Raw genomic sequence first — 25,587 nt, forward strand, 5'->3', positions numbered from 1 at the left:
AAAATTATTTAGGTTATTCCTTTTCATGGTTTGAGTGTGAGTACCTTTTGAATTCAATAAAGATGGTCTATATATATAAAACCTGACAGAGATTTATAGATGGTGTATGTATATATATATATATATATATAGATGGTCCATATATTGGGCTCCTGAGTGGCGCAGCGGTCTAAGGCACTGCATCTCAGTGTTAGAGGCATCACTACAGACCAGATTCAGAGCTGTATCACAATCGACAATGATTGAGAGCCCCATAGGGCAGTGTAAATAAGAATTTGTTCATAACGGACTTGCCTAGTTAAATGAAGGAAAAAATATATATATATATATACACTGTATAAAGACCCCTTTACTTTTTCCACATTTTGTTATGTTACAGCCTTATTCTAAAATGAATTAAATAAATAAAAATCCTCATCAGTCTACACACAGTACCCCATAATGACAAAGCAAAAACAGGATTTTAGAAATGTTTGTAAATGTATTAAAAATTAAATATAAAATTCTCTCTACAGATCCTCAGTCCCTGCCGCTGAAAAACATCCCCACAGCATGATGCTGCCACCGCCATGCTTCACTGGAGGGATGGTTCGAGGTTTCCTCCAGACGTGACACTTTGGCATTCAGGCCAAAGAGTTCCATCTTGGTTTCATCAGACCAGAGAATCTTGTTTCCCTTAAGTGCCTTCTGGCAAACTCCAAGCAGGGTGGCTTCCATCTGGCCACTCTACCATAAATGCCTGATTTGGAGAAGTGCTGCAGAGTTGGTTGTCCTTCTGGAAGGTTCTCCCATCTCCACAGAGGAACTCTGAAGCTCTTTCAGAGTGACCATGGGGTTCTTGGTCACCTCCCTGACCAAGGCCCTTCTCCCCCGATTGCTCAGTTTGGCCAGGCGGCCAGCTCTAGGAAGAGTGTTGGTGGTTCCAAACTTCTTCCATTTAGGAATGATGGAAGCCACTGTGTTCTTGGGGACCTTCAATGCTGCAGACATTTTTTGGTACCCTTCCCCAGGTCTGTGCCTCGACACAATCCTGTCTCTGAGCTCTATGTACAATTCCTTTAACCTCATGGCTTTGTTTTTGTCAACTGTGGTACCTTATATAGACAGGTGTGTGTCTTTCCAAATCATGTCCAATCAATTGAATTTACCACAGGTGGACTCCAATCAAGTTGTAGAAACATCTCAAGGATGACCAATGGAAACAGGATGCACCTGAGCTCAATTTCTAAACTCATTTCAAAGGATCTGAATACTAATGTAATAAGGTATTTCTGTTTTTGAAAATGTCAAAAAAACTTTTTTCACTTTGTCATTATGGTATATTGTGTATTAGATTGCTGAGGATTTTACTTATTTAATCAATTTTAGAATAAAGCTGTAATGGAACAAAATGTGGAAAAAGTCAAGGTGTCTGAATACTTTCCGAAGGCCCTGTAGATGGTATATTTATATAATGATGGTCTGATGTATTGTATCTGTCTATAGTGAAGAAAAGAAGTATGACAGAACGTAAACGCAGACTCCTTCCACACACACGTGCACACGTACTCACGCACGCACACACACACACACGTACACACACAGCAATGACAGCCTCTCCTACTGTAGTTAGGATAGGTTAGGATGAACTTTGATGTCCCAAGGGGGAAATTGTTTTAGACACACAGTACTGATGTATACAAAATGGACACTGTACATGACACACTCAACTTCTGCACATTCTATTTATCTGTGTGGCGGTTACCATGGGGACTGACTGACCTGCGGTGCAGCTTCTGCGTGATGCTGTGGAATTGAGTGAGGGCTGCTGGTGGTGTGGGCCACTCCACGCTTTTCCCATAGTCAGCCATGTGGCCTACGTTGGCGAAGCACCGCTCCACCTCCCAGAAGTGGACCTTGACCTTGTAACGCTTGTAGCAGCCCATGATGGCAAAGATGGCACGCATCCGATGGCAACGCATCCTCGCCAGCGCCCCGCGCCACACCTGGCGGGGGGAGGGAGAGGGAGGGAGGGGGAGGGAGGGGGAGAGAGAGAGAGGTTATAGAAACTGAAACATGTTCAAATGTACAAGAGGTCCCCCTCACGAGCTATCTTATTGAAGTGGTGAGTTGAGAAGAAGGTGCTAAAAACACTACAGTACATGAGTCAAGACACTCAAAAACACTACAGTACTTGAGTCAAAACACTCAAAAACACTACAGTACATGAATCAAGACACTCAAAAACACTACAGTACATGAGTCAAGACACTCAAAAACACGACAGTACATGAGTCAAGACACTCAAAAACACTACAGTACATGAGTCAAGACACTCAAAAACACTACAGTACATGAGTCAAGACACTCAAAAACATTACAGTACATGAGTCAAGACACTCAAAAACACGACAGTACATGAGTCAAGACACTCAAAAACACGACAGTACATGAGTCGAGACACTCAAAAACACGACAGTACATGAGTCAAGACACTCAAAAACACGACAGTACATGAGTCAAGACACTCAAAAACACGACAGTACATGAGTCAAGACACTCAAAAACACTACAGTACATGAGTCAAGACACTCAAAAACACGACAGTACATGAGTCAAGACACTCAAAAACACGACAGTACATGAGTCAAGACACTCAAAAACACTACAGTACATGAGTCAAGACACTCAAAAACACGACAGTACATGAGTCAAGACACTCAAAAACACGACAGTACATGAGTCAAGACACTCAAAAACACTACAGTACATGAGTCAAGACACTCAAAAACACTACAGTACATGAGTCAAGACACTCAAAAACACTACAGTACATGAGTCAAGACACTCAAAAACACTACAGTACATGAGTCACTAGGAAGAAAGAACGGTGTCAGGCAGACTAGCAGTCAACACTCTAGGGGCCCAAATGGCACCCTATTCCATGTATAGTGCACTATGGGTTCTGGTCAGAAGTAGTGGACTATATAGGTAATAGGGTGCCATTTGGGGAAAATCTCAGTCTTTCCAGAGACCGTCAGGGCTTATTTTCCACTTAGAGAAGCTCCTCTGCTGCAGGTTGACCCGGATGAATCTCTTCCCAAATGGCACCCTATTCCCTATATACAGTAGTGTACTACTTTTGACCAAGACCTATAGGGCTCTGGTAAAAAGTAGTGCACCGTAATAGGGAATAGGGTGTCATTTGGGACTCAATCCCTGGAGTGGGTCACAGAGAGAAAAGCAGGGTATTTATTTCACAATTGCAGAGCAAGAAGAGGAGAAAAAATGATTAATTAAATGTTATGTAATGATGGTTCTGATTGCGTTCATTATCCCAGTTATTGTTATCAGAGCTTTCTCCACTTGACTAGGCAGATTAACCAATCACATTGGGTAGAATATGCCTGCGTCCGAAATGGCACCATATTCCCTACATAGCGCACTACTTACTCAAAAGTAGCGCACTAGATAGGGAATATGGTGCCATTTGGGATTCACCCTATGACTGGGACCCAAATCATTGTCGAGCTGGAGACAAATGAAAATCGTATCTTTTAAAGGCAGAGGTCTTAGTAGGAGGCTGCTGCTGTGTGGTTCAGATTGTGACGGCAAACTGTCGATTTAATTAGGACTAGCTGCCAACAGGAAAAGGGACATTCTCATCTAAGTAGCTTAAAATCCAGGATAAAATCCATAGTATTCACTGTAGAGTCACTGAGAACAAGGGTTTGTTCAGTAGGAACAAACAGAAGAAAACCTTTGAAACAGAAAATGAAAATGAGCTTTCTCGCTGGACAGGTTCAGAAGAGGTATTACATCCTTTGCTTCAAAACATTTTCTCCTGCTTTGTCTCTATTGAACACGACCCAGGTTGTAATCTAGACTTGTACCATCACCATAGCCTCGGGCCATTAGAAGGGGTTACCTTCTGTAGGAACAGCACCAGGACAGGGATGAGAGCGGCTCTCTCCTGCTCCAGGGTGAAGAGAGACTTTGGCGTTCGCACAAACAGCTTGGTATGTCCATACGCGACGTCATCCTGGAAACCATGCTGCGTGACAATAGCCTCCACTGCCTCCCTGTCTGTTTCCATCAGGTGGTTGGGCCAGGTGTACACACAGGTCATCTTATACCTACAAGACACACAGGAGTGGAGAAGAAGACTTCATGATACAGGAAGTTGTGTTTTTGACATAATATAGGATTGGAGTGGCGTAGTCCCAGATCTGTGCTTTTACCAACTCCAATGCTTATTGTTATGACAAAGAGTGACAAGAAGTTGGTATGATAGCACAAACAGACAGGCACTCAGACTAGGAATCGACATTGGACAGATTCAAATTATTCCATTATTTGGTTATGGTTAGAACACAGACAGTCACACACAAAGCTTGTTATTCACATAACATGTCCGAATGTCATTTACATTCATGGACATTGACTTTAATTCCAGAAGAATGACTCATTCTTAATGTAATGCTTTCACCCCGATGACCTCTGACCTCTGTAGGAAGCGTGTGTAGGCTTGGCGGTAGGCGAACCCTGCTCTGCGCACTCTGACGTTCTCCAGCAGGCCCAGGTACGCCACCTGGTGTTGGCAGCGGGCGTCGTCAAACAGCAGGGGAGACTTCATATCATTTGGTTTAATGCAGCGTACATAGTACGGCTCCTGCAATTACACAGAGTAGTGGAACAGTCATACAGTGGTCATATAGTGTACATACTGTAATATTGGTAGGTAGCCAGTAGTTTAAGAGTGTTGGGGCAGTAACTGAAAGGTTGCTGGTTCGAATCCCTGAACCAGCGAGGTGGGAAAAATCTGCCGTTATACCATTGAGCTTGGCAGTTATCCCTCAACAACAACTGCTCCCCAGATGTCAATTAAGGCACCCCCCCCCCCCCCCCCACACACCTCTCTGATTCAGAGGGGTTGGGTTAAATGTGGAAGACACATTTTAGTTGAAGGCATTCAGTTGTACAACTGACTAGGTATCTTCCTCTTTCCTCCTGGTTTCCTCCCAGTGTTGTACAACTGACTAGGTATCTCCCTCTTTCCTCCTGGTTTCCTCCCAGTGTTGTACAACTGACTAGGTATCTCCCTCTTTCCTCCTGGTTTCCTCCCAGTGTTGTAGTGTTGTACAACAGACTAGGTATCTCCCTCTTTCCTCCTGGTTTCCTCCCAGTGTTGTACAACTGACTAGGTATCTCCCTCTTTCCTCCAGGTTTCCTCCCAGTGTTGTACAACTGACTAGGTATCTCCCTCTTTCCTCCTGGTTTCCTCCCAGTGTTGTACAACTGACTAGGTATCTCCCTCTTTCCTCCTGGTTTCCTCCCAGTGTTGTACAACTGACTAGGTATCTCCCTCTTTCCTCCTGGTTTCCTCCCAGTGTTGTACAACTGACTAGGTATCTCCCTCTTTCCTCCTGGTTTCCTCCCAGTGTTGTACAACTGACTAGGTATCTCCCTCTTTCCTCCTGGTTTCCTCCCAGTGTTGTACAACTGACTAGGTATCTCCCCTTAACAGTCATAATATGATATGTTATATTATACTCTACTCGGGACAGCGCTTCCACACTCACAAATAGTCCGAAAAGCAATATAGTGTCAGACAGGAGAGAGACTAGTTGGCTCGGGTAGACAACTATCTAGAGATCAGACTGTACTGTACTCAGAGGTACATAGCCATGCCATAGAGGACTGAATACACCTTGTGAAATTATGCAGAAATACTTCCCAAGCAACATTAGAATATATTCTATTAGAATATCAATGCATCGTTAAACTCCAGCTCTGCCAAACTCACTGTGATACAGTGAGAAACTATTCAACTTTGAGAATGTCATAATACTAAAGCTTTTAAGTGCACAGATAGTGGTTATGACCAAAAGTACACCCTATGTCCTAGGTAGTGCACTACGTTGTACCAGAGCCCTATGGGAACAGGGGGGCATTTGGGAGGCAACCATTATCTGTTTTCTCTGTTTTTAAGTGTTCTGTGTTTTGCCTGATTTTTGTATTTGTATTTATTACGCATCTCCATTAGCTGTTGCCAAGGCAGCAGCTTCTCTTCCTGGAATCGAAGCACATGAGTCAGGGAATCCAGGTTGACATAACGTCCAACACATCTTCAAAAGCTGAGCAATCAGGTCCTGCTTAGTTTACGTTCGTCCATCCGTCATCAATTAGGTCCTGCTTAGTTTACGTTCATCCATCCATTTTTATAAAAAATACATAATATATCATTACACCACTACATTTCTAATTTGCCTTTGTCCCTCTTTGTGGCACTTGACCATATGACTATACAGTAGTGCATATGACTGGACAGTAGTGCATATGACTGGACAGTATTCCATTTGACTGGACAGTAGTCCATATGACTGGACAGTAGTCCATATGACTGGACAGTATTCCATTTGACTGGACAGTATTCCATTTGACTGGACAGTATTCCATTTGACTGGACAGTAGTCCATATGACTGGACAGTAGTCCATATGACTGGACAGTAGTCCATATGACTGGACAGTAGTCCATATGACTGGACAGTATTCCATATGACTGGACAGTAGTCCATATGACTGGACAGTAGTCCATTTGACTGGACAGTAGTCCATTTGACTGGACAGTAGTCCATTTGACTGGACAGTAGTCCATATGACTGGACAGTAGTCCATATGACTGGACAGTAGTCCATATGGCTGGACAGTAGTCCATATGGCTGGACAATATTCCATATGACTGGACAGTAGTCCATATGACTGGACAGTAGTCCATATGACTGGACAGTAGTCCATATGTGATCAAACTTGGGCCTGTATGGCTTTTGTTGATCATGATTCATTAGTAGCTTTTCATTAAGTACAGACCTCTCCCTAAGCAGTTTAGTCTACTAAACATACTCAATTTCCACATTATTAATTACACAATTTAGTTGAGGTGTATGTTTTAGTGAATGGTTTGTCCCAAATACAATGCTTTTAGTTGTTGAAATATTTAATACTAGCTTGTTACTTGCCACCCATTCTGAAACTGACTGCAGCTTGTAAGGGGCCTAAACAGCTGCCCTGGGAAATACCTGACTCTACCTGGATTATGTTGGAGAGACTTCCATTAAAGAACACCCTCTGTGTTCTGTTAGACAGGTAACTCTCAATCCACAATATAGCAGGGGATGTAAAGCCTAACAGATACGTTTTTCCAGCATCAGATTATGATCGATAATGTCAAATGCTGCACTGAAGTCTAACAAAACAGCTCCCACAAGCTTCTTATTATCAATTATTCAAGATTACAATGCGTGTCTTTCATAATTTGGTCAGTTATGAATGGATGTGTAGGTTCAGCGTTTGTTGTTGGTATGTCATGCCTAAATTTGAGCGCTCTGCAATCTCCCTCCCTTCTGCCATCCATCAATGGCAATAAACATCAATACATCGAAACACACACTGTCACAAATTTACGTCAAACAAATGTACAGAAACCCAAACACACACACACACAGATCACCCCATCATAACAATTTAAGCTCAGTACATCAGAGACTTGAAATAAGGAGGCAGGTAGGGTGAGGGAGAGGAGCGGAGAAGAGAAGCTAGGCGGGCGGGCGGTCAGATTGGGCACAGGTGTCCCCTTGGGACTCAGGAATAGGGCAGCCAGTCCTTCAACATGACCTAAAAACACAGGAACTGCTGCCCCCCCAGGGTACCAGCCCAGTCCAGCCACACACAGACAGGCCCCGCAACACGAGCAGGACATCCCAAAATAACAGCAGAAAATGTCACAAAGTCTCAGTCAGGGACACAGAGAGCTTTGAACCAGGAAGCCAGGTGGGTGGGTGATGCTCTGTGTGTGCGTGTGTGTGTGTTGTGTTGCTTCCCTCTCTTCTACTGCTCTGAGCGACAGACAGACAGACAGACAGACAGACAGACAGACAGACAGAGATTAATGCCCTACCAAACTAACTCTACCTAGCTCCCAACACAAAGGGCACTTTATTATGTGGTCCCATTCACTTACATACACATTCTCTCTCCATCATAATCCCTGAAAGGTTGTCAGCATCTGACTGACCTCTCAAAAACAGACATTGTTTTATCCTGTCTGACACATAAACGTGGTCCATATTTCTAGGAGCCGGTTGATTTGGCCAGCTGTTAGAGTCACAGGTGTTGCTAGTCCACAATGTCCGGAGAGAGAGAGAGGTAAAGCTCATATTAACATTTAGAACTAGGTCAATGAAAACCATGGAGAGTGACAGAGGAGGGTAAAAACACACGCAGACAAAGAATCGCCTCCAGCGGCCTTGATGTTACATCCGTTGCCTAGCAACAAGGATATGTCTTCTTTCACCCGAAAAGTTTGGAGGGGAGTTTTTTGATTTCGCCAAAAATCCGATGGTGAAAGCCCAGAAGAAGAAAAAGTATCTCTCTACTGAAGAATTGCCCTCATATCTGTTTTGTTTATTTCAACCAGCAACAAACCATTGAGTAACCAAGCAGCAACAAACCATTGAGGTACCAAGCAGCAACAAACCATTGAGGTACCAACCAGCAACCAACCATTGAGTAACCAACCAGCAACCAACCATTGAGTAACCAACCAGCAACCAACCATTGAGTAACCAAGCAGCAACATACCATTGAGGTACCAACCAGCAATCAACCATTGAGTAACCAACCAGCAATCAACCATTGAGTAACCAAGCAGCAACAAACCATTGAGTAACCAAGCAGCAACAAACCATTGAGTAACCAAGCAGCAACAAACCATTGAGTAACCAAGCAGCAACCAACCATTGAGTAACCAATCAGCAACCAACCATTGAGTAACCAAGCAGCAACCAACCATTGAGTAACCAAGCAGCAACAAACCATTGAGTAACCAAGCAGCAACAAACCATTGAGTAACCAAGCAGCAACAAACCATTGAGTAACCAAGCAGCACTAACCTTGCAGCCCAGTTTTTCCACTAGGGCCACAATGGAGTTTTTAAAAAGGGTGGCTGCTGTCAGGGGTCGCTTGGTGACCTCTGTGATGCTCAGCTGACCATCAGGCCACATCTCCTTCATCACAGGGTTGGAACTACAGCACGAGAGAGAGGGGGGGGGGGGGGGGGGGTGAGAGATATATAACGAGATACATAGATACAGAGATATAGAAATGGAGGGAGGTTATAAGAACGAACACAGGCTCAAAATAGTGAAAGGAGGGTGTGAACAGCTGAACGAAAGACAGGAGAGAGTACTGAAAAGACAGGATTAAGTAGGGAGGAGAGGAGAGGAAAGGAGAGGGTACTGAAAAGACAGGATTAAGTAGGGAGGAGAGGAGAGGAGAGGAGAGGAGAGGAGAGGAGAGGAGAGGAGAGGAGAGGAATTAATATCCCGAGCTGTCAAGAAGTTTCTAATTTTGTAAAGTGTGTGTGTGTGTGTGTGTGTGTGTGTGTGTGTGTGTGTGTGTGTGTGTGTGTGTGTGTGTGTGTGTGTGTGTGTGTGTGTGTGTGTGTGTGTGTGTGTGGACAAGGCACTGCTTTTGACACCTGTTAAACATGAGCCTCTTGAAATCTTGGAAGAGGGGGTCCTTGTTCTTGTCCAAAAAGCCCTCAACGGAATATCTGAAATAGAGAGAGAGAGATGGAAGAGAGAGAGAGAGAGAGCGAACCAGAGAGATAGAGCCAGAGAGATAGAGCCAGAGAGATAGAGCCAGAGAGATAGAGCCAGAGAGATAGAGCCAGAGAGGTTATAAAAACAGAAACAGGCTCAAATGTACTAGAGGCCCCAACAAAATAACTTATTGAAGTGGCGAGTTAAAAATACTACAGTACATGAGTCATGACACAACCATAAGTAACACAGAAACAGTACATAAGAGTGGCTATTGAAGAGGTCCTCATTAGTTCTCATGCCCCCTCACCTAACGGTAGACTATGTCTGTATCCCTATGTAGTGCATTAACACTGCCCCATAGGGCTCTGGTCAAAAGTAGTGCACTAACACTGCCCCATAGGGCTCTGGTCAAAAGTAGTGCACTACTACTGCCCCATAGGGCTCTGGTCAAAAGTAGTGCACTAACACTGCCCCATAGGGCTCTGGTCAAAAGTAGTGCACTAACACTGCCCCATAGGGCTCTGGTCAAAAGTAGTGCACTAACACTGCCCCTAGGGCTCTGGTCAAAAGTAGTGCACTAACACTGCCCCATAGGGCTCTGGTCAAAAGTAGTGCACTAACACTGCCCCATAGGGCTCTGGTCAAAAGTAGTGCACTAACACTGCCCCATAGGGTTCTGGTCAAAAGTAGTGCACTAACACTGCCCCATAGGGCTCTGGTCAAAAGTAGTGCACTAACACTGCCCCATAGGGCTCTGGTCAAAAGTAGTGCACTAACACTGCCCCATAGGGCTCTGGTCAAAAGTAGTGCACTAACACTGCCCCTAGGGTTCTGGTCAAAAGTAGTGCACTAACACTGCCCCATAGGGCTCTGGTCAAAAGTAGTGCACTAACACTGCCCCATAGGGCTCTGGTCAAAAGTAGTGCACTAACACTGCCCCATAGGAATCTGGGCAAAAGTAGTGCACGATGTAGGGGAAAGGGTGTCATTTGGGACACTACATTGCCAGCACCATCCCTTCTACACAGATGTAACACTTCTCTCTCAAATGAGTCAGGCACAAGCTTAGAATAATAGTCCCAGCACATAGTAGGATTGTTAACTTGGCAAACTGCCACATTTCAAGGACTTACATTTGAGAAACAGGAGAACATTGTGTTATGACGGAGTAAGTGGAACCACGCACCACGATATTTGACACAACCATGTGGGGACTAGTTAGGAATAAACTAACTTAAAACATGGACGCATGGCGCAACCTGATTACATAAAATGACATGCTGTTTCACTGGATTAGAGCCCCAGATGTGACAGGCTAAACCCTCAAACAGACACACGGCTCCGGCATGGTACTGTCTGTCTCTCCCTGTCCGTCTCTCCCTGTCTGTCTCTCCCTGTCCGTCTCTCCCTGTCCGTCTCTCCCTGTCCGTCTCTCCCTGTCCGTCTCTCCCTGTCTGTCACATCCGGACAGAGAGGCAGATGAAGTGTTAGTATGACAGATGTATTCCTGAGGCTGATGGAGGCTGATGGAGGCTGACACACGGCTCCGGCATGGTACTGTCTGTCTCTCCCTGTCCGTCTCTCCCTGTCCGTCTCTCCCTGTCCGTCTCTCCCTGTCCGTCTCTCCCTGTCCGTCTCTCCCTGTCCGTCTCCCTGTCCTGTCCGTGTGTGTGTGTGTGTGTGTGTGTGTGTGTGTGTGTGTGTGTGTGTGTGTGTGTGTGTGTGTGTGTGTGTGTGTGTGTGTGTGTGTGTGTGTGTGTGTGTGTGTGTGTGTGTGTGTGTGTCTCTCAAAACCACCTAACCAGATTCCAGGAACCTCTCTAGAGAGAACACAGTGCTGACGCCCATGGCGTCACACAGTCGCTGCGGATTGGACGGTCCTACATTCATGCTGCGAACAGCTCGTTCCATCTCATCCCAAAGATGCCTCCTGCCCGTTAGCTTGCACCATTCTCCTTTGACCTCTCTCATCAACTGACTGGGTGTGTTTTTGTTTGTCGCACCATTCTCGGTAAACCCTAGACATCGTCGTGGGAGGGACAAAGTAGGTCAGTGCTGGGGGGCCATGGGATTGGGGGGGGGGGGGGGGGTAACAGGGACATGGCAGGGTATATTTAGCAGGAGTAGGGGGTGGGATGGGGAGGGGAGTGGGATGACAGATGGATGAACGTAAACTAAGCAGGACCTAATTGATGACGGATGGACGAACGTAAACTAAGCAGGACCTAATTGATGACAGATGGATGAACGTAAACTAAGCATGACCTGATTGATGACGGATGGATGAACGTAAACTAAGCAGGACCTAATTGATGACGGATGGATGAACGTAAACTAAGCATGACCTAATTGATGACAGATGGACGAACGTAAACTAAGCATGACCTAATTGATGACGGATGGACGAACGTAAACTAAGCAGGACCTAATTGATGACGGATGGACGAACGTAAACTAAGCATGACCTAATTGATGACGGATGGACGAATGTAAACTAAGCATGACCTAATTGATGACGGATGTGTTGGACATTATGTCAACCTGGATTCCCTGACTCATTACTACTGGACTCGTTCATGATTACCACTGGTCGAGGCTTAGCTACATGACTATTTCTGAAGGGAAATAGTCTTCTCTCTCCCTAAACTTGACGGCAATATAGATCCTGCAAAACCACAGTGTCAGCCAATGGAAGACCCTGGTACTGGATAAACACACATTGTCAGCCAATGGAAGACCCTGGTACTGGATAAATACACATTGTCAGCCAATGGAAGACCCTGGTACTGGATAAACACACATTGTCAGCCAATGGAAGACCTTGGTACTGGATAAACACACATTGTCAGCCAATGGAAGACCCTGGTACTGGATAGCAGTCTGGTCTACTCCCTCGTCTCTCCCTCCCTCCCTTCCCCTCTGTCTTCCTCAGAAAGACTATGTCCTGCTATTTCTAAAATTGAGGTCAGCACACTTTTTAAATGTAGGTCCTGAAATACTTGTGCCAACAGTTGTAGCCAAGGCGCTAGGAACTGGTACTGGGTTGGCTACTTTTAGCTATACTTACTCCCCTTGACTTTTCATCCAATCAACATTGATCTTGACCTATGACATGTGACCTTTCCTGTGTTTCCTGTGTCATCATAACCTTTCACCTGTTGAACCACCATGGCAGCCTTAAATCCTCTGGGATGAAGGAGATTAGCAGTAAATGAGATTATAGTAAGTGAGATTATATTAAATGAGATTATAGTAAATTAACGAGGTAAAAGCATAGGTAAGAAAGCACGTGACTCACGTGACGTCTCCAGCGTAGTGGCGGATACGGAAATCTCTGTGGAACTCCATGGTCTTGTCTGAGGGCGTGAGCTACAATGTAGATGACATCATCATAATTATCAGCGCCATCAACATCAATATTGTCATCATTATCATCGTCATCATCTTCGTCATGATCATTATCGTCATAATTATCTTCGAGATTATCATCATTATCGTTGTCATTGTGATCATTATCAACCTCATTACTTCATCATCATCATCATCAACGTCATTCCCATCATTATCATCATCACAGTTACTCTGTAATATAGGCTGGCAGAGGGAGATACAATCATATCTTAAAGCCCTCGTGCAGTCTTTATATTTTGACTTTTAAATCATCAGTGTACGTCTAATGAATAACTGTGTTTATTTAATCAAAATAACTCCAAAATATATTTTTTATAATTTATTTCCCTGAGCCTCCTTTGGCCCTTGGAATGATCAGTCCGAACGTGTGGGTTTTAGGAAACAAATATGAATACATTTATATACACAGCCTTGATTGGTTGATATGATGATCCAGAGCACACCCTGTTGCCATGATGAACAGTCATTGGTCTATTATAATCAGATCACATTGTGACGTCATGAAGTGAGCTAAAAGTTCCATGCCATCTGAACAGGCTGAAATTCCATGAATTCTTTTCAAACAGCTTTTACACAAAAAAGAGCATCATCATAATTTTCACCATTTCAGAGTGTGGAAATATAATTAAAAAACAATAGCAAATCTTGTTTTTCACTGCACTAGCCCTTTAAAGGACACCTCTCTCATACTGTGTCTCTCACACAGATCTCTTCAACAAACACAAAAGGAACATGTTTATAGTACAGTTGGCAGTATGTCGAGCATTTAGACCCACTACCATTGGATGTTACTGTGTGTCTCAGTGCTTTCAATACACTCTGGTTGTCTGATGAAGGATAATGAAACCATAAGAGTACAAACCCCTGCTCTCTATTGACCATCCAGTGTAACTGCACTAACAATATCACACCAGTGGGGGTTAAAGCCATTCTCTAACCAGCCATTTAGGTCTGATTGGAGAGTTGCAGTATAATGATAGAAAACCAGCCATTGATCCTGATTGGAGAGTTACAGTATAATGATAGTTAAACCAGCCATTGATCCTGATTGGAGAGTTGCAGTATAATGATAGTAAACCAGTTATTGATCCTGATTGGAGAGTTGCAGTATAATGATGACAGTAAACCAGCCATTGATCCTGATTGGAGAGTTACAGTATAATGATGACAGTAAACCAGCCATTGATCCTGATGGGAGAGTTACAGTATAATGATAGTAAACCAGCCATTGATCCTGATGGGAGAGTTGCAGTATAATGATAGTAAACCAGCCATTGATCCTGATTGGAGAGTTACAGTATAATGACAGTAAACCAGCCATTGATCCTGATTGGAGAGTTACAGTATAATGATAGTAAACCAGCCATTGATCCTGATGGGAGAGTTACAGTATAATGATAGTAAACCAGCCATTGATCCTGATTGGAGAGTTACAGTATAATGATAGTAAACCAGCCATTGATCCTGATTGGAGAGTTACAGTATAATGACAGTAAACCAGCCATTGATCCTGATTGGAGAGTTACAGTATAATGATAGTAAACCAGCCATTGATCCTGATGGGAGAGTTACAGTATAATGATAGTTAAACCAGCCATTGATCCTGATGAGAGAGTTACAGTATAATGATGACAGTAAACCAGCCATTGATCCTGATTGGAGATTTGCAGTATAATGATGACAGTAAACCAGCCATTGATCCTGATTGGAGAGTTACAGTATAATGATAGTTAAACCAGCCATTGATCCTGATGGGAGAGTTACAGTATAATGATGACAGTAAACCAGCCATTGATCCTGATGGGAGAGTTGCAGTATAATGACAGTAAACCAGCCATTGATCCTGATGGGAGAGTTGCAGTATAATGATGACAGTAAACCAGCCATTGATCCTGATGGGAGAGTTACAGTATAATGATAGTAAACCAGCCATTGATCCTGATTGGAGAGTTGCAGTATAATGATGACAGTAAACCAGCCATTGATCCTGATGAGAGAGTTACAGTATAATGATGACAGTAAACCAGCCATTGATCCTGATGGGAGAGTTACAGTATAATGATAGTAAACCAGCCATTGATCCTGATTGGAGAGTTACAGTATAATGACAGTAAACCAGCCATTGATCCTGATGGGAGAGTTACAGTATAATGATAGTTAAACCAGCCATTGATCCTGATTAGAGAGTTACAGTATAATGATAGTAAAACAACCATTGATCCTGATGGGAGAGTTACAGTATAATGATAGTTAAACCAGCCATTGATCCTGATTAGAGAGTTGCAGTATAATGATGACAGTAAACCAGCCATTGATCCTGATTGGAGAGTTACAGTATAATGATAGTAAACCAGCCATTGATCCTGATGGGAGAGTTACAGTATAATGATAGTAAAACAACCATTGATCCTGATGGGAGAGTTACAGTATAATGATAGTTAAAACACAGTGGTTATATAGGGACACGGTGGTTATATAGGGACACGGTGGTTATATAGGGACACGGTGGTTATATTGGGACACGGTGGTTATATTGGGACACGGTGGTTATATAGGGACACGGTGGTTATATAGGGACACGGTGGTTATATAGGGACACGGTGGTTATATAGGGACACGGTGGTTATATAGGGACACGGTGGTTATATAGGGACACGGTGGTTATATTGGGACACGGTGGTTATATAGGGACACGGTGGTTATATAGGGACACAGTGGTTATATAGGGACACAGTGGTTATATAGGGACACGCGGTGGTTATATAGGGACACGGTGGTTATATAGGGACACTGTGGTTATATAGGGAGGGACACGTTGGTTATATAGGGACACGGTGGTTATATAGGGACACGGTGGTTATATAGGGACACGGTGGTTATATAGGGACACGGTGGTTATATAGGGACACGGTGGTTATATAGGGACACGGTGGTTATATAGGGACACAGTGGTTATATAGGGACACGCGGTGGTTATATAGGGACACAGTGGTTATATAGGGACACGGTGGTTATATAGGGACACGCGGTGGTTATATAGGGACACGGTGGTTATATAGGGACACGGTGGTTATATAGGGACACGCGGTGGTTATATAGGGACACGGTGGTTATATAGGGACACGGTGGTTATATAGGGACACGCGGTGGTTATATAGGGACACGCGGTGGTTATATAGGGACACGCGGTGGTTATATAGGGACACGGTGGTTATATAGGGACATGGCTATCGGAAAGTAAAGGAAAGATGGAGGTAATTGTGTTAATTGTAAGGCTAGGGAGAATAGAATAGAATATAGTTTATTCTGTTTGAGGCAGTGCTGCTCTGACCCACCTTGCGAGAGGTGTAGTGGGGGTGTTGTCCCAGCTTAGCATCCATACTCTCCAGGCAGACGATGTCTGTCACCTTCCCCACAGAGAGACAGGCCTCGTCCAGCACAGAGATGATGCCTTTGTGGGGCTGTTCCACCAGGTCCACGATGATCTGGTTGTTAAAATAGTCAATCTGGGAACACATGGGGGAGAGGAACTGTTAAATGTTTGTTTATGAATATTGCATGCGCTGGGTGGTATGTTTGTGGAGTGTGTATGTTTGGAGAGAGAGAGGGGTGGGAGAGAGAGAACAGCGAGAGAAAGACAGTGTGTGTGTGTGTGTGTCAGTTCGTCTGTGTGTCAGTGCCCATGTGTTTGCTTGCATGTGTGTGTACGCCACTCAATTGCTGCCAGATGATACCCTCTCTCCGGTACTCACATGCTGCCAGATGATACCCTCTCTCTGGTACTCACATGCTGCCAGATTATACCCTCTCTCCGGTACTCACATGCTGCCAGATGATACCCTCTCTCCGGTACTCACATGCTGCTAGATGATACCCTCTCTCCGGTACTAACAAGTTGCCAGATGATACCCTCTCTCCTGTACTAACATGCTGCCAGATGATACCCTCTCTCCTGTACTCACATGCTGCCATATGATACCCTCTCTCTGGTACTCACACGCTGCCATATGATACCTTCTCTCCGGTACTCACATGCGGCCAGATGATACCCTCTCTCCGGTACTCACATGCTGCCAGATGATACCCTCTCTCCGGTACTCGCATGCTGCCAGATGATACCTTCTTCTCTCCGGTACTCACATGCTGCCAGATGATACCCTCTCTCCGGAATTCACATGCTGCCAGATGATACCCTCTCTCCTGTACTCACATGCTGCCAGATGATACCCTCTCTCCGGTACTCAGATGCTGCCAGATGATACCCTCTCTCTGGTACTCACATGCTGCCAGATGATACCCTCTCTCCGGTACTCACATGCTGCCAGATGATACCATCTCTCCGGTACTCACATGCTGCCAGATGATACCCTCTCTCTGGTACTCACATGCTGCCAGATGATACCCTCTCTCCGGTACTCACATGCTGCCAGATGATACCCTCTCTCCGGTACTCACATGCTGCCAGATGATACCCTCTCTCCGGTACTCACATGCTGCCAGATGATAACCTCTCTCCGGTACTCACATGCTGCCAGATGATAACCTCTCTCCGGTACTCACATGCTGCCAGATGATACCCTCTCTCTGGTACTCACATGCTGCCAGATGATACCCTCTCTCCGGTACTCACATGCTGCCAGATTATACGCTCTCTCCGGTACTCACATGCTGCCAGATGATACCCTCTCTCTGGTACTCACATGCTGCCAGATGATACCCTCTCTCCGGTACTCACATGCTGCCAGATGATACCCTCTCTCTGGTACTCACATGCTGCCAGATGATACCCTCTCTCCGGTACTCACATGCTGCCAGATGATAACCTCTCTCCGGTACTCACATGCTGCCAGATGATAACCTCTCTCCGGTACTCACATGCTGCCAGATGATACCCTCTCTCTGGTACTCACATGCTGCCAGATGATACCCTCTCTCCGGTACTCACATGCTGCCAGATTATACGCTCTCTCCGGTACTCACATGCTGCCAGATGATACCCTCTCTCTGGTACTCACATGCTGCCAGATGATACCCTCTCTCCGGTACTCACATGCTGCCAGATGATACCCTCTCTCTGGTACTCACATGCTGCCAGATGATACCCTCTCTCCGGTACTCACATGCTGCTAGATGATACCCTCGCTCCGGTACTCACATGCTGCTAGATGATACCCCTCTCTCCGGTACTCACATGCTGCCAGATGATACCCCTCTCTCCGGTACTCACATGCTGCCAGATGATACCCTCTCTCTTGTACTCGTCTTGTTCCTGGCAAAGGATCAGCTGGATGAAGAGCTGCTGCAGCTTCTCGTTACAGTAGTTGATGCAGAACTGCTCAAAGCTGAGCAACACCGACACACGAACACAGGTGTTAATATGACACAACCGATCATGTAGTCACAGCATGGCTGTTACATTTTGAAGATATAATATATATCATATATTTCCTAAATGTATAAAATACAGACATTGATAGAAAGATACATCCATCTGTTCAAATACTGGAATAACTCACAAGATGGAGAAGGTACATAGATCAATACAGATACCGTTACTAACCTGTTGTTGTCGAAGATCTCAAAGCCGTAAATATCCAGCACTCCAATAACTGTGTTTTTCCCATGAAGCACTGGGTTGTAGTCTTTCACCTCAATAACAGCGTTGATACGGCCTACAATCCAACCAAACAGTCTCTCATAGAGAGCCTAAAAATACAGATAAAGAGAGAGAGACAGAGACAGAGACAGAGACAGACAGAGACACAGAGAGACAGAGAGAGAGAGAGGATAATGTGACCCGAAATAACATGAGAAAAAGATGTGAGAAGGCTGAGTTAGTACACACTACACAACAATGAGTCAACATTAGATGGGGCTTGTAGGTTTTAAAACACATAGATAGTCTTGTATTGACGTGTCCAGCCCAGCACCTTGGTGAAAGCATCCCGGCCGAAGCAGGCCTCCTTCTCAGAATGTCCCTTCTCTATGACTTCTCCGCCCCCGGTGGCCACAGTCCGGTACAGCAGGCTCTTGGTCACATTGTCTGGCTCTGTGCTGGTCAGCTCAGCGATGTGACTCACGTCCCCCATCCCCACCACCAGGACACTCTCACTGTCTGTCTCAAACTGCAGGTTACCCTGGGGAGAGTCAGACATCTTGCTGTTATAACATGATGTGTCACACCATTAAACAAGAACAAGGGATATACTTGTAAAAACATACTTTTATTGTGTACGTTTCAGTTGCATTGCCTTTACCAAGGCAACAGTGGTGTAAACATCACTTCATTTAATCTCTTATGTTAGTCATGCTAAGGTCTTATAGTCGTATTGAACCATTCAGGTAACCTTTCGCTTGTATGACCAATAGAAGTGTGACCAACCAGGATGAGGATGGTCCCCAGGATTCTGTAGATCGAGTGAATCTCCTCCTCTGAGAAGCCAATCACATTCAGGGCACTCAGCACTGCGTTGTGGCTGTACCGGTCGTTGTTGCACGTCTAGAGACAAAGAAAGAGAGACATTGTTATTTACTCCCACACACATGCTGAATGTGGGGCTACCATAGTGTAATCATCACTAAGTAGAACCAGTAGGGGGGGGGGGGAAGAGTACTCACAGTGGCGACAGCTCCTTCTCTGGTGTACACATAGTTGGCAGGGTCATTGTGCAGGTGAAGGGACTTCAACATATCTACTGAGCCTCCCCGTAGTAACTGTGGAGACACAACACACAGTGTAGAAACAGATGGATGTAGCATGAATATTTATGAGGACAAAAAAACAGAAGAACTTTTCCAAACTCCATTATTTTCCTTGGATCAGATCCGGACATCATTAAAGTCATCGTCTCTTCTACTTATAACTGCATTGTACGTAGTGTAATGACCAGTAAACATTTACCTGATAGAAGGAGTGGAAGTTCCTCTCACCCCCATTCTGCTGCACCACCCTCGACTTACAGTAGGAACAGAGAAAAATATGTGAATATACACACACACACACACACACACACACACACACACAGAGAGAGCGAGACCATTATAGTTGAACTATAACCATAACCTCAAATACAAGACAAGAGAACAGAGAAATATCGGGGGGTTATTTCTGTTCAGTGAGAATGGATGAGTCCATCGTTCACACAGCCCCACAGTGTCAGATGGTGTGTTAGCTGGCTCAAAGAGAAGATGAATGCAGCAGTCATCATGAGCCCCCCAGGTGAGCCATTCATTATCAGAATCAGAACTAACAGGGTGGAATTCACAGGAACATCTATTCACGGACTCACTCTCTCTCTCATGTCTCTGTTTCACCACCTTGATCAAACATTTATGTTCAAGTATGAAATGGAAAGTAGAAAGTGTATAACTTTTCAGAAGAAGGTCACAGAAACAGACACATACTGTATTAAGAGTATTCCTTGAATAAAAAAAAGCATGTTCAATCTCCACTGAAAGTGCTTTCTAGTCCAGGACAAGGCTTAATCTATGTCTGGTAAACTGGCCCTATAAATCTGCCTTTAAAGTAACTGCCCAGTGTTCCCAGATTTCCATGAAATATGACCTGTAATTATTTACAATATGAGTGAAATAGTTTTCTTCCAGAACAAGCAACGTTTCTGTGTTAGAATGGTGTGGGTGTGTACCGGTCATTCAATTATTAACACGAGTAGACCGCTGATTGGCCAGTTCATCCTCCTATAGACCGCTGATTGGCCAGTTCATCCTCCTATAGACCACTGATTGGCCAGCTCATCCTCCTATAGACCGCTGATTGGCCAGCTCATCCTCCTATAGACCGCTGATTGGCCAGCTCATCCTCCTATAGACCGCTAATTGGCCAGCTCATCCTCCTATAGACCGCTGATTGGCCAGCTCATCCTCCTATAGACCACTATCCTATAGACCACTAATTGGCCAGCTCATCCTCCTATAGACCGCTGATTGGCCAGCTCATCCTCCTATAGACCGCTGATTGGCCAGCTCATCCTCCTATAGACCGCTGATTGGCCAGCTCATCCTCCTATAGACCGCTGATTGGCCAGCTCATCCTCCTATAGACCGCTAATTGGCCAGCTCATCCGCCAATAGACCGCTGATTGGCCAGATCATCCTCCTATAGACAGCTGATTGGCCAGCTCATCCTCCTATAGACCGCTGATTGGCCAGCTCATCCTCCTATAGACCGCTGATTGGCCAGCTCATCCTCCTATAGACCGCTAATTGGCCAGCTCATCCTCCTATAGACAGCTGATTGGCCAGCTCATCCTCCTATAGACCGCTGATTGGCCAGCTCATCCTCCTATAGACCGCTGATTGGCCAGGTCATCCTCCTATAGACCGCTGATGACATCATGCTCTATGAGGAAGTAGTAAGCATTTTTGAAACCGTCTGTTTGAGATACAAGTTTGAGAAGGGAGTATTTAAAGTGCTTTTCTCCAAATTATGTTTTGGCCACAAATACGAGTATAGGATGAGTCAACAACAAAATTTGGATATGAGTTAACCCTTTACACTCAGGGGAATTAGCCAATATGGATATGGCCAAATTTAAATGTTTCTTACAGAGAAAATAGGAAAATGCAAAAGCATAGTTGGAATTGAAAGGGTTTGGAGATTCTGGGAAAACTATTAGATCAAATGAGTCATGAGTCCATTCAGGTACGTGTTGCGCTGCAAATGTTCTTCACAATAAACAAACACAGGCTCATTCTGTTCAGAACAACCCAGGCTATGACGTGACCTTGTAGCTGTACATCAAACATAGTGATCATGAACATTGACACTGTACTTGACATGGGTTTTATGACATGGAAATGTTAAGTGCATATTGGACTCACGGGGGTTTGGCTTGCTTGTATGACATCAAAGCGGCATTTATTATAATCCTCAACATCTTATCTTTCAAAATACATAGTCCTCTTAATTTACAGCATTTCCCACACTCACAACAAAAAAACATTTGCAAAAGTTGCCCAATTACCAGGAGGGATGACGGCTGTCAGTCAAACGGCTGTCAGTCAAAACCCACACAGAGCTGTGGAGCGCAGAGCCTGAGCTGTGACGTCATTAATAGCATGTTACTGTACAGCCACTGTGTTCTAATTCATGCGCTTATCAGTGCCCAGATCTGGTATTTTCAAACCGTATACGGTTAACAGAATATTAACTTAAGCTGTCCAATCAAATCTCTTCTCATATGTCCCTTCCTTGACTCCAAGTCAAGGTCCAATCACTGTCTGTCTCTCACCATCCTGTCCAATCACATCGTTCTCACCTTCTCCAGTAGGTAGTTGTTAATATGTCCGCCGGTGGGGTCGCCGTTGAAGTTGAAGTTGATGTCCATGTATTTCCCGAAGCGGCTTGAGTTGTCGTTGCGGTTGGTCTTGGCGTTACCGAAGGCCTCCAGCACACAGTTGGACTTCAGAAGAACGTTCTTCACACTGTGTCACAGAGGAGAGTGTGGTCATCATGGATAACAGCAATAGCAGATGACAATGTGTCCCAAAGATCGAGAAGAAGAGAGGAAGAGAAAGAGGTGCATAAGAAGTTCTTCCATTGTCAATTTTCTTTATCTCGGCATCCAGAACAAAAATCAGCTCGGGCTATCACTAGAGGTTAATGATGAATTGATTCTTCTCAAATCAAATCAAATTGTATTCGTCACATGCTTCGTAAATTACAGGTGTAGACTAACAGTGAAAACTTCCCAACAATGCAGAGAGAAAAATATAAATATACCAAAAAATAATAACACAAGGAATAAATACACAATGAGTAACAATAACTTGACTATATACACGGGGTCGCAGTACCGAGTCAATGTGCAGGGGTACGAGGTAATTGAGGTAGATATGTACATATAGGTAGGGGTAAAGTGACTAGGCAACAGGATAGATAATAGACAGTAACAGCAGTATACTGTAGGTAGGGGTAAAGTGACTAGGCAACAGGATAGATAATACACAGTAACAGCAGTATACTGTAGGTAGGGGTAAAGTGACTAGGCAACAGGATAGATAATAGACAGTAACAGCAGTATACTGTAGCTAGGGGTAAAGTGACTAGGCAACTGGATAGATAATACACAGTAACAGCAGTATACTGTAGGTAGGGGTAAAGTGACTAGGCAACAGGATAGATAATAGACAGTAACAGCAGTATACTGTAGCTAGGGGTAAAGTGACTAGGCAACAGGATAGATACTAGACAGTAACAGCAGTATACTGTAGGTAGGGGTAAAGTGACTAGGCAACAGGATAGATAATAGACAGTAACAGCAGTATACTGTAGCTAGGGGTAAAGTGACTAGGCAACAGGATAGATAATACACAGTAACAGCAGTATACTGTAGGTAGGGGTAAAGTGACTAGGCAACAGGATAAATAATAAACAGCAGTTTCCAGTTGTCAGGGATACAGTGTTTTCAACCTAACTACCGTTTCCCCTGTAAAAAGGATGTGGGGATTCAGCTCAGACGACTTTTTACGCCTGCTACGTTAGGTTAATGCAGATAGTCCATGTAGCTATTTGGTGAACTATTTAGCAGTCTTATGGCTTGGGGGTAGAAGCTGTTCAGGGTCCTGTTGGTTACAGACTTGGTGCATCGGCACCATTTTCCGTGCGGAAGCAGAGAGAACAGTCTATGACTTGGATGGCTGGAGTCTTTGGCAATTTTTAGGGCCCTCCTCTGACACAGCCTGGTATAGAGGTCATGGATGGCAGGGATCCCGGCCCCGGTGATGTACTGGGCCGTACACACCACCCTCTGTAACGCCTTGCGGTCGGATGCCAAGCAGTTGCCATACCAAGCAGTGATGCAGCTGCTCAAGATGGTCTCAATATATATTACATGTTTTTTATTTAATCTTTGTGTGTGGATCATGTTATTTCCTTAGTGATGTGGACACAGAGGAACTTGATGCTCTCGACCCACTCCACTACAGTCGCATCGATGTGGATAGGGGCATGCTCTGCCCTCCGTTTCCTATAGTCCACGATCAGCTCATTTGTCTTGCTGACGTTGAGGGAGAGGTTGTTGTCCTGGCACCTCCTCCCTATAGGCTGTCTCTGGCCTCCTCCCTATAGGCTGTCTCTAACATTCTGACATTGCAACTGATGCAGCATATGCTGTATGTCTTTCCAGAATCTCCACTCTAACCCAGTCAAATATATAGTGTTATTTAACAGGGGAGGACAAGGGAGGCTCCTCAGAACCTCCTCAGAACCCAGTGACACCTCCTGGTTGACCTTTAACACTGATGACTCACCTCTCGACCTCTGCTCTCTGGCTGGGGTTGGTGATGGCTGCGATGTACTGCATGATGTACTTGCTAGCCTCTGTCTTTCCTGCTCCACTCTCACCTGGGACACACAGACAGCTCACAACATCTACATGTATGTAGCAGTTCATGTACATTACTAGCGGATTTTGCAACCAGATACAGTATATATTAGTAGATATACAGTACCAGTCAAACGTTTGGATCTACTCATTCAAGGATTTTTCTTTATTTTTACTATTTTCTACATTGTAGAATAATAGTGAAGACATCAAAACTAGGAAAAAACACATATGGAATCATGTAGTAACCTAAAAAGTGTTAAACAAATCAAAATTTATTTTATATTTGAGATTCTTCAAAGTTGCCACACTTCACCTTGACAGCACACTCTTGGCATTCTCTCAACCAGCTTCACCTGGAATGCTTTTCCAACAGTCTTGAAGGAGTTCCCACATATGTTGAGCACTTGTTGGCTGCTTTTACTTCACTATGCGGTCCAACTCAACCCAAACCATCTGAATTGGGTTGAGGTTGGGTGATTGTGGAGCCCAAGTCATCTGATGCAGCACTACATCACTCTCCTTCTTGGTCAAATAGCACTTACACAGCCTGAAGGTGTGTGTTGGGTCATTGTCCTGTTGAAAAACAAATGATAGTCCCACTGAGCGCAAACCAGATGGGATGGCGTATCGCTGCAGAATGCTGTGGTAGCCATGCTGGTTAAGTGTGTCTTGAATTCTAAATAGATCATTGACAGTGTCACCAGCAAAGCACCCCCACACCATCACACCTCCTCCTCAATGCTTCACGGTGGGAACCACACATGCGGAGATCATCCGTTCACATACTCTGCGTCTCACAAAGACACGGCGGTTGGAACCAAAAATCTCAAATTTGGACTCTTCAGATTTCCACCAGTCTAATGTCCACTCCTTGTGTTTTTTGGCCCAATCAAATCTCTAGTGGTTTCTTAGCAGCAATTCGACCACGAAGGCCTGATTAAAGCAGTCTCCTCTGAACAATTGATGTTGAGATGTGTCTGTTACTTGAACTCTGAAGCATTTATTTGGGCTGCAATTTCTGAGGCTGGTAACTCTAATGAACTTATCCTCTGCAGCAGAGGTAACTCTGGGTCTTCCATTCCTATGGTGGTCCTCATGAGAGACAGTTTCATCAAAGCGCTTGATAGTTTTTGTGACTGCACTTTTATGTGACTGCAAATTTTGCGGATTGGCTGACCTTCATGTCTTAAAGTAACGATGGACTTTCGTTTCTCTTTGCTTATTTGAGCTGTTCTTGCCATAA

The 25,587-nt window shown here is 44.5% G+C and overlaps 1 protein-coding gene across 2 annotated transcripts in view; it reads right to left on the bottom strand.

The window, feature by feature from the left end:
* Positions 1 to 25,587, bottom strand: part of LOC139555268 (unconventional myosin-Ig-like) — a 74,159-nt gene that overhangs the window by 41,978 nt on the left and 6,594 nt on the right. The window contains exons 3-17 of one of the 2 annotated variants that reach the window (XM_071368928.1): positions 24,268 to 24,361; positions 22,275 to 22,440; positions 19,898 to 19,951; positions 19,615 to 19,710; positions 19,379 to 19,495; positions 18,927 to 19,133; positions 18,557 to 18,702; positions 18,224 to 18,338; positions 16,332 to 16,502; positions 12,884 to 12,954; positions 9,519 to 9,593; positions 8,932 to 9,064; positions 4,485 to 4,651; positions 3,908 to 4,115; positions 1,762 to 1,985 (exon numbers count right to left, since the gene is read on the bottom strand). In XM_071368928.1, the coding sequence (XP_071225029.1) occupies positions 1,762 to 1,985; positions 3,908 to 4,115; positions 4,485 to 4,651; positions 8,932 to 9,064; positions 9,519 to 9,593; positions 12,884 to 12,954; positions 16,332 to 16,502; positions 18,224 to 18,338; positions 18,557 to 18,702; positions 18,927 to 19,133; positions 19,379 to 19,495; positions 19,615 to 19,710; positions 19,898 to 19,951; positions 22,275 to 22,440; positions 24,268 to 24,361 (2,044 nt within the window). Of the gene's footprint in view, positions 1 to 1,761; positions 1,986 to 3,907; positions 4,116 to 4,484; positions 4,652 to 8,931; positions 9,065 to 9,090; positions 9,277 to 9,518; positions 9,594 to 12,883; positions 12,955 to 16,331; positions 16,503 to 18,223; positions 18,339 to 18,556; positions 18,703 to 18,926; positions 19,134 to 19,378; positions 19,496 to 19,614; positions 19,711 to 19,897; positions 19,952 to 22,274; positions 22,441 to 24,267; positions 24,362 to 25,587 lie in introns of those variants that run through there. The other variant, XM_071368929.1, reaches the window with a different exon arrangement.

This window comes from Salvelinus alpinus, chromosome 26 (genome assembly GCF_045679555.1).
Source record: "Salvelinus alpinus chromosome 26, SLU_Salpinus.1, whole genome shotgun sequence".
NCBI classification, from domain to species: domain Eukaryota; kingdom Metazoa; phylum Chordata; class Actinopteri; order Salmoniformes; family Salmonidae; genus Salvelinus; species Salvelinus alpinus.